At 45.4% G+C, this 14,962-nt stretch overlaps 1 protein-coding gene across 1 annotated transcript in view; it reads left to right on the top strand.

The window, feature by feature from the left end:
• The first annotated feature begins 8,253 nt into the window (after nt 1–8,253).
• The window catches only part of LOC144145649 (uncharacterized), a 68,557-nt gene continuing 61,848 nt past the window's right edge, over nt 8,254–14,962 (top strand). Inside the window, exon 1 of the mRNA XM_077677317.1 lies at nt 8,254–8,350. Within this exon, the coding sequence (XP_077533443.1) occupies nt 8,305–8,350 (46 nt within the window). The 5' untranslated portion in view covers nt 8,254–8,304. The remainder of the gene's footprint in view (nt 8,351–14,962) is intronic.

The following is a 14,962-nucleotide window of genomic DNA, read 5'->3' as shown; positions in this document are numbered from 1 at the left end:
AGCTTAGAAGGTACTTAGCAAACTGCCGGCACACGAAACAGCAGAAGCAGGAAAGGGCCTTTTTTTCTTAGGCACCGTGGAAAACTTCATCCTGCTTAGTGCTGCGACTAGCGAGCAGACGAAGATCACATCCTACTTCGAAAATATTACATTCCAGTTTTGTGAAACGAAGTTTGTTCTCTTATAACTTCCCGTTCCATATTATCGTTCATTGAGCTTGAAATGCTGCAGCAAAAAAGTAATGGTACCACTGTATAGAGCAGGTTTAAAGCTTAAAATAATGCGTTTTTGTATCAAAGATTTTTGCGCGAGCCAGATTGGTGATTGGTTTGAGCCGATTTTTAAGCCTACTGTTCTAACGAATGTCAGATGTAACGAACTAAACTAAAGTCCCTGTATTGCTTCATTATAACGAGGTTAGTCTGTGGCGAGCTTATGCCTTACAGCGAGACGTAATTGAAACCACTGATGCTCTACTTTTCTGCTTCCAAAAGTGATCCCCTAACTCTACCTGCTTCTGGTAATCACAAAAACCATAACCTATCCAACAGATGAATAATACAGATGAAGACATAAGCATATATTTGCAGATAGAGAGCTACAATGTGAGCATCAAGTGCGGAAATGGATGCCAATTGTCAATTGCATGCGTCCTACTTGAATGCCGTATGCAGAACAATGAGTCGGTCCCAAGCACTGTAACAGACGTACGTGTAGAGTTGTACACATGGAAGCCTTTAATGTGTGTCATGAAACTTCCCGCACCGCTCCGACATTACAGAGTTCCTGAACTACAATTGCAGAGCGTTTTACAGCTAGCATAAAAAGACGAAAACTGAAAACTTCTATATTCGTGCGTATCCTGGGGGTCCAAGCATTTAAGCAGCGTATCTAGCTAAGAATATTGCAGATGCCTTCTGACATCTAGTACAAACACTGCAAGCCATATGGGAACACGTACTACGAAAAACATTACATGGCCAAAAGGGTGACGACCGGGGCGGAAAATATCGGCAAAAGAAAAGGCTGTGGGGAAATGGCCAATTTGTAGCTAATATTGAGTGACTCGCTTCAGACAATTAACATACTCTCTGGACGTGCACACAGTACGACAAACGTCCCCATATCCAGTCTTACCCCAACATCATCGTCAAGAACGCTGGTGAATTCCAGTGCACAATTGCTAATCTGGCTGACTGAATGCGTGCAAATGGCCTTTTCGACTACCGTTCGAGCTACAGAATATGGGTTCTTTTTTAAAATTATAAAGTTGCCTTCCCCTCTTTCGTTGCATGCAAACCCAAGTTATAGGTCCTATCTCTTTCAGTGAACCGGTTGGGGGAAACTACATTGTAGAGGGCTTGATAGCAGCTGGTGGTCATTCGCGTCCGTCCGCAAAGAAGTGAGAGACTCTCCTTGTCCCCATTGCTGTCTCACACAACAGTCATGGGTGAGGTATGCGGGTAATAACTTGCAGAACAAGCTTTTGCCACGGGACGCCGACCGCGGAACCCAGAAATGGTAAACCATTTTTTTAAATGTGCAGGAATTCAGAGAATTTTCCACCAATGCGTATCATTCTTGTGCGGCTTGTCTAGAGTGTGTATTCTTCAGAGCCAAACAGGTCTATGAGTAGTGACAGACATTGGGTGCATTAATATTTTTAAGGACTGTTTTGTTTCTTCCCACAAATGGTGCTAATTTCTACCATTATAGTGATGAAGTGCTTTTACTTTGCTAATTGCGTTTTTTGGAAAGATGCATGCTGCACTGCAAACTTGGTCGGTTTAGGCTACTTTTTATCGTATTTGTAATATTTTTAGCAGACACTTTTTATTTATTCGTCGGCTTCCGTAGGAGGTGGACAAGGTGCGCATTTCTGATTTTCTCTAAGCCCTTTTGTGAGAATTTAATTTTTCTGTTTCTAATGCTTTGGTTTTTTGTAATTCTGTCCGGCGAATGATTTTTACTTACGCTTTTGTAATGGTTAAAGGTGTCACTTCCGCGATATCACATTTGTGCTGAAATGGATGGCGTTACACGGTTTGCCATTTTCGCTATTTTGTAGTTTGTATTTTGAACATTTCCGGATTTTTTAGTATAATCTTCGGTTTTTTGTGCGATATTTACGATTTTGTAAAATCACGTTTGCGACAATTTTATTTTTCTACTTTTCTAAGCTACTGTTTCTTTTCTAATTTTCTACGAACAAGTAGGTTCCTTCTAGCTATTATAACGTGAAAGATATTACAGTCGCCAAGTCCGCATTATGTGCAAATGCTGGCGTTACACGGCTCTGGCTGTGGGGGCACTCGGCAAAGAGTGCTATTTATAAAACCACCATTTTTCGTTAACTTAACGTGAACCCGTATCGCCGTACACTTCCTTACAATTTTCCTTCCTCACACCGCACACTTCCTTAAAATTTTCTCACATTTTTCGTTTCACGCTAAAGATGTTTGAACAAAGCGTGCACCTCGTACTCAGCAACATGAACTCCTCTGCAGGCATACTCTGCATCTAGCCAGGTCATACGGGTTTTCTCGCTTGCGTTGTGGAAGTCATGGGATCATGATCTTTAACACCAGTCACGACTGCAGTCGTGACTGGCGTTAAAGTCAACGCTTGTTATCCGGTAAATGGGCGGGGTGGTGGGGGAGGAGATTGAACACAGGAACCATGATTGCTGCCCTGTTTCGGATGTAGGCTTTGTAGATTTTCTGAGACGGAGTTGCTCCTTTACTTGTAGACGCAGCTTCTATTGGTGAATACTCCTCGATGCCGTACGCATGAACATAGCTTAGTACAAAGACGTACATGCGAACGTAAAAGTAAGCGACGAGATAATCTCTTCCATAGCATGACCGGGAGTTTGTTCTTAAAACGAGAAAATATTCGTAACAACAAGAACATCGAGGAGCCTTGCATTCGTAGACCGCAAGATACCTTTTCCAAAACACCATCTGGTTCATACGACTACATTTTGATCCCTTTCTCTGTTGCATCAGCCAATAATCAAAGAGCGAGGTACCTCTACATGCACACTAGGCGTCTGGCGAACTTCAGCAATGAAATATCTCGGACAGGCCCATCTCGGCCTTCTGTACGGGACCAAATTTTTCTAGTCATTGTCTTGGGGCAGTGTCCAAAGCGTCTGAAGGCTCTAACAAAATATTTACATCCTCCTCTCTGCCGTCACAGCAGAATGGCTCTGTGACGACATTGTTAGTTTTTTGCATCTTAGATTCAGCGTAAAAGAAAGCGCCTTCGACGTGAAGGAATCCTCGTGACGGGAATTATTCAGAAGGAACCACCTCAAGGACGTGCTTCCTATGCTCGCTTGCTTTTTGACACGTGCCTGAAAAAATCAGACAGGCCTATTTGTCACAGAATTATTTTTGACGCCCTGTTTTTTATAAAAAAATTCCTAAAATATAGGCCATCAAACAAAAATAGCGCAAACACATGCACATTATAAATAGTGAGAATGATGACTATACTATCAGCGGCTGTATGTCTTAGTTTCTCTGAGAACATCCTACCATTGCGGCGGCAGCAGTTGCCGTAGTACATTAGCACATCATTTCAAGGACGGGCTCGCCTTTGTAGAGAAAGAAGAATCAACTTTGGCACGCCCTTTTATAAAGATGGGTCGCCTCTAACATAAAGGTAGTATTAGCAAAAGGAGGTAAGTGTAACAGACAATTGAACAAAATGCGCGGTTAGGCTTGTTGGTGCATTACGGCTAAAACAAAAGAGCGCTAAGAACGAGGCACAAAGGTGGAACGGCAAAAATGCGGTACTCGGAACTATTTATTCCAAAGAAACGACGGAGGCCTAAATGGGTATTTCCCGACCACACGTACACAAAAATAACACGACACCTTAAAGATAACAGGTAGATGTGACGAATATCGAAATGATCGGGATGTCAAGCCTTCGCGAGAAAGCGCCGAAGGCTCGGCTGATTTTAGACCGAATGCTCGACTCATTTTAGTGAGGCCTATACTGAAATGGCGGCGGGTGCCGCACAAGAGCGTGCCACCGCTCTGCTGGTGGAGGAAGCTGAAGATGATGAGATGGAGTTTTGCTAAATATTAATACACCCGAAGGTGACGGATAACACAGTCGCCGAGATAGTCGAATTGGTAAGGCATCCTAAATTTATCCGCGGGGCGTGGGTTCGGTTCCCTTCTGGACGCGTGTTTCTTTCAGAGTCTTCCCTTCATAAATCTAAATTGTTAACCACACTATTCGTATAAAATAACAATAAATATTGGCCTATGTCTTTGATGCCCCTGTGGACTCCTGGCCTTTACTTATGTATTCACTCAACCAGGCGCACATTCCTAATCATATTATTGTTCAACACGGATAGCGACGGCCTCGGTTCTAGCAGTTTTGATGCCAAAAAACAGCCTGAGACTGTTTCCTGTCAGTGAACATCCCTTTATCGAGGACGTTCTGCATAATGTGATCTTTATGAATGACTTTTACTTACTGCCTACGCAAGGAAAAACTATTGTTAAATTTGGCATCCCAGTTTTCTCACAGAACATTTTAAATCTTAGCCATCATTGCTCTGATCATTACTAAAAATTTTAGAAAGCGGCAATTCTAAGTGATTTTCATGAGTAGGTTCGTTTAAACGGGTTTTTTTTTGGTATCAAAGTGGGTGATTGCAAGGAAGCATCGCATGCATTTATCTGTAAGAAAATATAAATATTAAAACTCTCCGTACAATATGTCAATACCAAACGCATTAGGTCTGTTTGTACCGTGTGCACGAAAGCTAGGAAAGCCGAGCCTTCGACGAATGGAGAGGCTGTTTTTACAACCTTTAACGACTAGTACAAACTGCGCCAATTTTTTGTTTTAATGGTTAAAATATTAAATTTTGGGGTCTTCGGTTTGCGATTGTAAAAATTACACCCACGTACGTTCTTCATTAAAGAAAATGTGCGAATATAACCGCAGTATTTAGGTTTAGGTTACTTAACCCTAATGTTTAATTGTTGCTGAACAAAGCTCATAAATAAAATAAATCCCACATGTAATAGCTAGGGAATATTTTGCCGATATGAAGATCTTGTTTAAGAATTTAACTTATGGCGGAGCGGTTGATTCTTCGGGACATTAAGTTGTGAGAGTTATAAAGAGTGCATATATATACCTAAAGGTACCTGGCGGCGACCCCGGTAGTTCCCATGTATACCGCGGGACCTGATATAAGGTTGCAATAATAAATTATCTTTTAACAGACAGACAGACAGACGGATAGACAGACAGACATGCCAACATGTTCGCGCTTGGGTCGCCGAAGAAAGACAATGGTGCTAAACCAGCTGCAAAGACGCGCTGTCGAAACTCTTCTGCATTGTCTGAACAATGCGAAACCGTACCCCTTGCCCCTAACGCCGACCCCCCAAAATACGGGAAAAACGCAGAGACAAAAACCGACGAGCGCACAAGATACCAAGGAGGAAGGGACATGATGGCGGCGTAACACGTCGTTATGTTAATTTGAGTTAAGAGCCAGGGCGAAACACACAAGTGTCTCACTTTAACCACTGATTTTTGTGTGCGTCTATGTGTTCTTGTGCCACATCGTCCGACACGAGTTCGCTACACCTGGCGACGGCTGCGCCGATGTGCGCAGACATGCTGCAACTTGGAGGGAAACACCGCCGCCAAGTCTGCTGTCCTTTTCCTTCGCGACAGCAGGGCTGAATCACGCTTGGGACGAACGGCCCGTGGCAGACACGCAGCGGCTCCCGCTTGGAAACGGCGCCGCTGAGTCGCGTTCCATTTCCCTGTCGTGACGGCTCGGCTGGTGCAATCGCTTCGCCTCCATTCGCCAGATTGAAGGTGCGGCCAGTGATAGCCCTGATTGGAGGGATTCGAAATGCTCGCGGCTGCAACGGAACCCGAACCCAGGGGGTATAAAACCAGCCCGGAAGCGGCGGGCGAACGGCGGCATCTCATCGGAGGCACTGAGTTGAAGAAATCTATTGTCTTTGATCGAGCCATGTAGCGCTATTGCTACCTTTGTGCATCTTGTATGTAAATGCAGCTTCAAATCGCCGTCGGCTTTACGGCAGGGCAACGTCTCAACAATGGTGACTGAGCAGAGATGCCCCAGTCTCAACACTGTGTGTGTGTGTGTGGGGGGGGGGGGGGGCGGAGGGGGAGGGGAGCGGGGTTGTCGCAGAGTGCGTATCGCTCGCACTCGAGGGCCGCAATGCAACCAGTTGCTGCTGGTGCTTGGCAGTCGTTACAGCACTGCTCTGCTGTGCTCTGTGTACTAAAAAAAATTAGCAGAACCTCTGTGAAAAGGGATGACCTGCGAAGCTGCACCCTTTTCGCAGAGTGCGCGAAACAAGACACGTTTTTTTTTTGTAGTTTACGACATAACATACATCCTAGTCAATTACAAGAATGAAATATGGAAAGACATGGGTTTTACCCTAGTGGACAAACATGGAGCTTTCTTTTTCCCTCCTGCACCGTACGTTCCTCTTGGAGCCAACTTTAAAGCGTCCGCTATTTCGGCAAAATCGCGTGCGCGCTAAACGCAAACCCAAAACCTCAAGGATGGCTTGGGTTCTGCGCATGCGCAGTACAAGGATTCAAGGCGCTTCCGGACTTTACAGCGTTGGGGCCACCTTTTCTGAAACTCCCTATTCTTTGTGCAAAACACCAACCTAGTCCCAAACCACTTGATTGCGGAAGACAGCTAATAGGGCGCTTTGAGCCATGAGACTCCCAAGCCATAGTGGGTATGTTATCGGTACCGGCATCTGCTCTGCGGGCATGCCCCCTCCCTTCACCCGCAACCAGTCTATGCCTAAACCGGCGAGCGGGGATGGGCGTATAACCTAAACGTGAAATGCACCCGCGAAGGGACAAACACTTTATATGCCGCCAGACTCAGATTTATCATTATTCTTCCTCCTGAACTACGAAGAGCTGTTCGGCGTTGGCTACCGACGCGACAATGTTGCTCGGAATGGCTTTCAAGCTAAAAAGTACTGATGTGCCCCCGCCGGCGTTCCATCGGGGAAGGTTGTTTTTAACCGGCAGGGACCCGCAGCTTGTTGGCGAGGTGGAATTTGAGGCGGCAACGGCCGCGGCCACATTATCGCCTGCGGTGGTGGCGTAGGCTTTCGGGAGCCCGTTTTTACACCCGTTCGCTCTGTTGTTGATCCTCCGCAATCTTCTAATAACAGCGCTACGGCCGCTGCCAGCCGACTGCATAACTTGTGAAATAGGTATTGGTGGTGGCGAGGGGAATAACTGTTTTGATAACCGTTGTGAAAGTGGGGTAGGCGGTGGCGAGGAGGAGCCCCAGAGTTGCGCCAAGTAAATCGGCTTCACCGGAATAAAAACCATGGGTGTGAGACATATATTGTTTCGCAGTAATAAATACATAAAAATAGGTGTCCAGCCTGGTTTACCCATGTCTTCTGGAGCCATCCAGTGGAACTCGTGGCCCTCTGCGCTGCCCGACCAGTAATGCTCCGATCATGCTAAAGGGGTGTTTGCCGGACTTCCGTTACGCCTCACGACCAATGCTACACGTAACAGTGCAAAAAGGTAGCATCAAATGGACGTTGTCGAGCACGTCGTAAGGCTCAGTGGAACGTATACGTAACGCCCTGCTTAGATGTAGGCCTAACGTGAAAAAAGACATACATTTAAAAGAAATAATAGTGATGATAATGATAGGCCACGCACCCCTAACGGTCAATAGGGATTTTGCAATTTGCAGAGGATAATAGGTGCTTCGGCCCCATCGTACTTTTTGGGCCAAACGGACGTTATGAATGGTTTGCGTTGGTGTACAGTGATACAATGAATGGCTACGAAGGAGCGCAAATACTTTAACGTCGGTGCTTTTTTGTTGTAATGCAAAAAACACAAATGTAAATAAAACATTTTTTTGTTTTTATTGTACTATGATACTCCACTTGTTCTGGAAAAGCATTCCTAGGGCCTCTGCAACAAAACTTTCCTAACCCTAATGAATTTCCTTAGGATAGAAAATTTACTGTAGGAGAAGTGGTCTTCCAAACGAAAGTACGCATAAAGGAACCCACTGACTGACTTGAACCGTTGTTTGTTGCTCTGCACAGACGTTCTCGGAGCTTCTCACAATAAAATGAAGCTTAGTGAGCGGACACTATAGTCATCGATCAATGTCTTTGAAGTTTCGGAGAACAACCGGCAGCCAAAGCTTGCATCGGCAGAACTACCGAGGTCACCTGATATCCTAGATTTAGTGGCCTTAAAGGCTGCGTAGGTATGGCTGAAAGAAGGCTAGTGTTGCTTATGTTCTTTTTGGGCAATGGTAAGTGTAAGCACATTTTTTATTTGCTAACCCAGGCCAGACGACAATACCGTGAGAACATTTATTACAGAAAATAATAAAACCTGATCCGGACGGCATTGTTTGACAATTGAACCATAGAGGCATTTCTAAAAGAAACAAATTTACATATAAAACCGCAGGAACTGTGCGTAATCATATGGGGCACCGTCGCTGACAATGCAAGTTAACCGCTGGAGCTGAGGTAGCAAAAAAGATGCTAAGTAACCTTGTCAGGAAGATAAAACAATTTAAGAAAATATAAAATGCCAACCGCAAGAAATAGGGAACTTTTACGGCAGTCGCTTTATTGGGATATTTACGGCCTTACAGTTCAAGGGTGCAGTGTAATTGGACTGCGCTTAATAGAGAGGAGGAGGGTGAGACTTTATGCTGCGTACATGTTCTGCCTCAACTTACCGGCATCCTTTGAGTGAACGTTGACGCGGAACTCTGTAATATTTCCTGAAGTATTACCGAGAAGACTGTATCGTTCTTTTGTAATTTACACCTCAATGCTTCCGAATGACCATAACATAACGTTTTGTTCAAAAATTAACATATGTGAAAAATATGCCTTCACTGGAATGCAATAAAAGCTGTCTTAGCGCTGAGAGTCGAGGGTGTGTGCCTACATCTCGACAACGATGAACCTTTATGGCACTGTTTCCACAAACGCTCCAAAATGCTCGATAATTTCATTACCGACAATTGTTTCGCTAATTTACTTGGATTCAATATTTAATTTCGATTACTTCTTGTAATTTAACTTCTTTTCGCTGCGACAACGTACTCTCTAAAGGCATGTATAACGGAATGGCTTTAAATGTATGTGTTCTACACCAACCGGCATTCATGATAATAACAGCATGGCTTTAAATGTATGTGTTCTAGACCGACCGGCATTCATGATAACATGGCCAGTTCAAATAAGGTTTTTGAGGTGAATATGCACGTCGACGATTATAATAACTCGGAGTTACAAAAATATCGAACTTGGTGCTCATAAATCGTATCCATCATGTCTTCTCTCTTAATGAGTATTACACGGGAATATTAAACACACTCACTCAAAGGTTTCTCCAGTTGAAAAATCTGGGATGTATTCTTTTCTTTGGACCTTTTTGAAACTTTTTTACTGCTCGGTGGTGTATTAGAATCACCAAATGTTGTTCAAAAGACAACAATGTTTGCCGCCTTCATCTTAGTTCAGAAGGCCTCTGTATGCAGTATATTCATTTAACTGCGACAGGAAGGAATAATAGTAGCCCATAAAAGTACGAATGTAAAAAATTTGTCATCCAAATTAACACGCACAGTCGGGCTCCCACGAATTGTATGCCACAGCATTACGTATGCACACATTTATTTTCAAGCGTAGTCTTTTGTGCAAATCATTAATCATACGAGAGTTATCTCAGAAAATTACAGACTCTCTGGTGGCCTGATGCCATTAGACAGAAAGGGGCGCATTACTGCAGGCACAGAATTAGACAACCATGTGCGTTCCGCCACTCCGACAAATCCTCAACAAAGCAATTTATGATGCATGCAACATACTTAGTGGAACGCTACCCAAAAAAAGCAACTTTACGTATTGAGCTTACCAGAAACTGATCCTAACAGGACACATATTTGAATGTAGACCATTCCACCCAACAGAGGTTTTTGTATTCTAAGGTAGGCAAGCGTCCTTCTTTAGCAATGCGCCGATGAATCGATTTAATGCTGTAGGAAACTGTGTTTATTATGCGATAATCTATGACTTTATTAGTTACACTCTCGGTTTAGAGTCCATGATTTATTAATATTTGTTATCGTACATTTTGTTTTGGTTGTGTCTTTTAACTTCAATGATTTTGCGTGTGTACATACCCGCCGTGGTGGATCAGTGACTAACGCTTTGTGCGGCTCATCCCAAGTTTCAATACCGGCCGCGCCGACTGCTTTTTTGAAGCTTACTAAAAGCGAAAACGCCCGTGTGTTCGAGTTTTCGAGGCCCATTAAACATCCTCAGGTTGTCAAAATTAATCCAGATCACTCCGCTACGGCATGCCTCATCGCCTGCGTAGCTCCGGCGCGTTGCACCTCATAATCAATTATTTCTTTATGTATATCAAAAGTTAATTCGCTTATCCTCAATAGTTCTTTCTGTAAATGAAACGGTGCGTTCTTTTTACTGCGCATCTTTTACGTGGTTCAGAGAGGTTGAATTATTTTGAAGTGTTTTGCTATTCCAAATCCGAAAGAAATTTTGTAAGCGCTGTGCGCTAAGGTTTTCTATTCTGGTACCATAGACAACGTTTCTCATCCCCGTACAGAGCTTCATTTGAAATGCATGTGTAGTTTTAATGATTAAGCAAGTGTTTAGCTCGATGTACCCATATAAAAAAATCTTGGAGGATCTACGAATCTCGGGTATCTGTTATCTTCCAAGGTCGTTTTTGCGTAACCCATTGTTTTAATTATAATCGTTTCACTTTCTTTCCAATGGTTCTATAAATTTGATCACCTTATTTTCTCCAAATGAATAGGAAGAATTTTTAGAAAGAAGTAGTCCAGCTTGTTGAAGGTGCGCAGCATATTAGTCCATAATTTATTACAAAATAACTATTTACCTGGTGAGGGCATTGTGAGTGATCCGATTTAACGAAGTTGAGTTCACCGTATTAGAAAGTTGGGACAGGCCTCAACCATTTAGGAAATTTGATGTAATGGCCATGGTATGGCCGTTTTCTAGTGTGGCCGTTTTCTAGTAAATTCCAAAACAGAAAATGTGTAAAGGCGCTTACGTCTGAATAGTTGATTTTAACCCGAGTGTTCCAGAGAAATTGCAAAGGGTGAATAGGTTGCCGCAGAAGAAAAACGCAGGGGAGACTGGTAGCACGAACGCCAGAAAAGGGAATAACTTGTTTATTCACGTGGGTAATATTTACATGATCATAATGATTGGGACGTAACCCCGCGGGGTATGTAAGAGCATCCCACACACGAAATATTCACGTCTGCAAGGTATGCGCAAATGTTAGAGGAAGGACGAAGGAATACGACAGAGACAAGCGCTATTTCCAAATAACACATGTTACAATTTAGTTGGTAGTAGATGTTCGTTGAAAGTAGCGCTTGTCTCTGTCGTCCTTTTTCGTCCTTGATGGTACTTTTGCACTTTGTACTTCTGCAATGGAACACCAACTTGCCTAGAAGTCCGTATTTATCAATGAAAGGTACTTAGAAGTAGTGCTTGTTTTGGTCAGTTGTCTTTCGCCCTTCTCGATATTTTGCGCTTTACAAGCGTACAACGGACTACCACCTTCCCAGAAGCACGCCTTAGCCTGCAAGGTACCAACGCTTAACCACAAACCGTACTTGCCGGCCCTCGATATCGCCACCTGGCTTGTTGACATCCTGCCGTGTCGATCACATTATGGCGATGCAGGCTATGGTACCTTTAACTTAGAATGTTCACGTGAATGCCGCCCTTCATCTGAACGCTTGTGGGGAACCTCGGCCTGTTGTATCTGTAGACGTTCATGTGAAATTTATGATGCCTACCACACACTTCTTCCCGACAGCACAGATTCAATGTGCGCTCGCGTCATTGGCAAGCACAGGGGACACCTATTCGAGGAAGCCTCAGGCGATCCCACTTACGCGCCACGGCGCGACGCCTCTGGTGCCTCGTCTTGCTTCCCGTGTCAAAACACAGCTTGTAGAATTTTCGAAGGCGTCGTCAGACCCCTCCCTGTTCTTTCGAATTTCGTAAGACCTCATCCCACAGTTCCAGTAAAGTTTTGGTGATCGTTCCCTGCTGAATAGCCAAATGTTTCTGGTCCTGGAACTGGACATCTGCGTTTGAGATGTCCCATTGGACTCTTTCTCCCGTACACTTCAAGCGCATTTCGCAGCAGCTACCGATGTTAGATGTACGACGGGTAGTGGGGCGTTTCTGGGTCAGTGGTTTATTACCTGAAATAAACGGGTGCTTCTCGTGTCGGCGGGAAGGCAGACCCCGCACAGTTATGACTTTCTATTATCCCTAGTATTGTGACTTTTGTCGTGTTGCACGTGTTTGTCTCTTCTTTTACACCTGCCTGCACAATAACCAATTATTCCGCAGCTTCAGTAGGTCGCTTTTCTGTCCGCAACGTAAATTTACCAAAGTAGTCATTGAAGTCTGTAAGCTGTTTTGTTTCTGGCGCTGCGTCCATCATTCTGTGGATGCATTACGGAGAAGAAGCTCGCCTATTTTTGCGAAAACAAATTTCACCATCTTCCTGTAGAAGAACCCTGACTAGTATGCGAAGCAGCCATGGGGTCGACTCAAGTTCCCATTAGTTTTGAGTTCGATCGTGGCGTTGCGGGTGGAGAATGGGGGCAGCGGAGCGCGAGCGGCGTCATTTATACCGCGGAGCTACAGTGGCGCCCCCAGCGAAGTATGCAGCAGCTTGCCGTCACTACTCTAACGCAAAGCTGCTTCGCGTTATCGCGCGCGGAGCCGCAGGTGTTCGCAATTCCGGGGATGAGAGAAACTTTGGAGAGAGAGGAGGAATGCCTGAGAGGAGAGGGGCATCGGAGAAGACAGGAGGAATGGCTCGCATACTACTCAGCGTTCCCCTACGAGAAGATGACGAAGCTGGTTGAAGGCGAAGCTATCTCGTGATGGATTCTTTGGTTCGCCAGACCCTAGGTATGGTGTACTAGAATGTAGACGTGTGTTGTCCGGGGAGAAAGCCAATGGAACGCGAGGGTCCCTTTTGCGATGAAAAATTGTAGGTGGCGCTGGCTAAAACAGGAATTCCCAGGCGGCGGCCCGCCGGCGCCGTGCCGCATGGTGTCCCAGAGCGCTCCGCGGGTTGGTAGCAGACGACACGCGGACTCCTTTTCACTTTGATTGTTCCGAAGAGTGCTCTTTCCCGTTATTTGACATGTTTTACGAAACGTGATGCAATGAAATAGAGAAATAATACTATGTAGTGTTATAAATAAATAAAAATGGTCACAGGCGATGTAACAGACGATACTTGTCGAGCTGACCTGTCACTTCTGTTTATTGTCGTCTGCGGCTGCGTATCTGCGTCGTCGTTCTGATGCAAGAAACTTACAGCCGTTTCGCGCATCGTTTTATCGTTGGACGTTCAACATCGTGTGTGAAAAAAGTCTCAGAAATGTGATTCGTGCATGCAATGATGGAGAGGCATCGGGATAAGAGGGACAACTTTTGCTTTGTGCCTCTCTGCAACAGCGGACTGCGATCATGCAACGAGAAAAGGTCACTTTTTCGGGTGCCTGTGAGCCCGATCGCCGTGATTGTGGTCAAGGAATATGCGATTTTTCAAGCCTTCGCTGGCGCCTCGTGTCGTGAAATTCCCCCTCTTTCCCCCCTACCCCCTACCCCCTACCCAAGACTAGCAACCAACCGTGCAATGCGCCACAGCTAGCGCACATGTGAATCCGGCAGCCGCCGTCGTGTTATCGGTGCCATACTCTTGAAACGCGACAACAAAAATAAGGCGTGCGGAAATTGCCGTACTCGCTCTCCGGCGCGCGCCTCGTCTCGCAGCCCGAACTCTCACTCCCTCCCTCGCGGTTCTATGTTTCATCCTGCTACCGCTTCCTGCCTTTGCATATTATTTTCTCTCCCCGTTCCACTTTTAACTTCTCCTCCTGCGTCCTCATCTCTTGCGTATACTTTTCTTACAGCACAACCCACGCTAATCAAGCACTCCGCCAGCACCTGGTCGACGCGTACGCTATCGGCGCGCGTTAGCGATCGAGTACGGCAATTTCACGACGTCTCACTTTGTTGCCGGGCTCGCGTACCATTCTGTGCGCGTACTCACAACGCCCGTAGTCGGGCCGCGAGGCAGTTATCCCTACATTGAAACTCAGTCAAAGCAGCAATCTTCCAGGCAAGTTGCTAAAGATAAGTGCATAGTTCGTGAAATGCAAAGAAAATGGTTCAGAAAGCACGGCACTGCATTTAACGACCCCCACCAGAACGCTCGATCAGAGCTCGTACAGCGAGCAACACCCGGGAAGCAGCGACCGCTGCGGCCGCCGCTGCCGCCAGGGGCGCTGCTTACAACAGGAGTTCCTCAGCAGGAATTTTCATCGCAAAAGGGACCTCCCTACTAGGCCCCGAACGACACACCTTTCCCTTCTAGTACACTGTACCCTAGGGGCATCCTGCCAGCATCATCATCAGCGGTGTTTGGCCAGGCGAGCGCAGTGGGGGTGTGGAGGCCGCAAAACGGCGCCCACACAACGGCGGGGGGAAAAGGCTCGACCATAAGTTGCTAGGCATCTAATAATTCCAGTCCTTTATGCATGCGACTATTGTCCTCAAGGCGATGTCGGTAGGTTGTAAATAGCTTTGTCCTACCGTAGGTCTGTAGCAGGGAGTCGTGCCGTGTTCCAGATTGGTATCATACCTGCACAGGTTTATTTTTCAGTAGTTTCCAATGCTTAGGAATGTAATTTCGTGACTGGTGCCCGCTCAATACACTGCTCCTCTGCTTCTTACCGAAACCAGGTTGCAGATGTGATGAGGAAAGTTTGTGAAGCTTGTCCAGCTTCAGTGAGGTAAGAAGAGTC

The sequence above is a fragment of the Haemaphysalis longicornis genome, unplaced genomic scaffold, assembly GCF_048455015.1.
Source record: "Haemaphysalis longicornis isolate Haplotype H1 unplaced genomic scaffold, Haemaphysalis longicornis Haplotype H1 scaffold_7, whole genome shotgun sequence".
In the NCBI taxonomy this organism is placed as follows: Eukaryota; Metazoa; Arthropoda; class Arachnida; order Ixodida; family Ixodidae; genus Haemaphysalis; species Haemaphysalis longicornis.
Note: the sequence above shows the minus strand (reverse complement) of the source record. Positions and strands in the feature narration are given on the sequence as shown.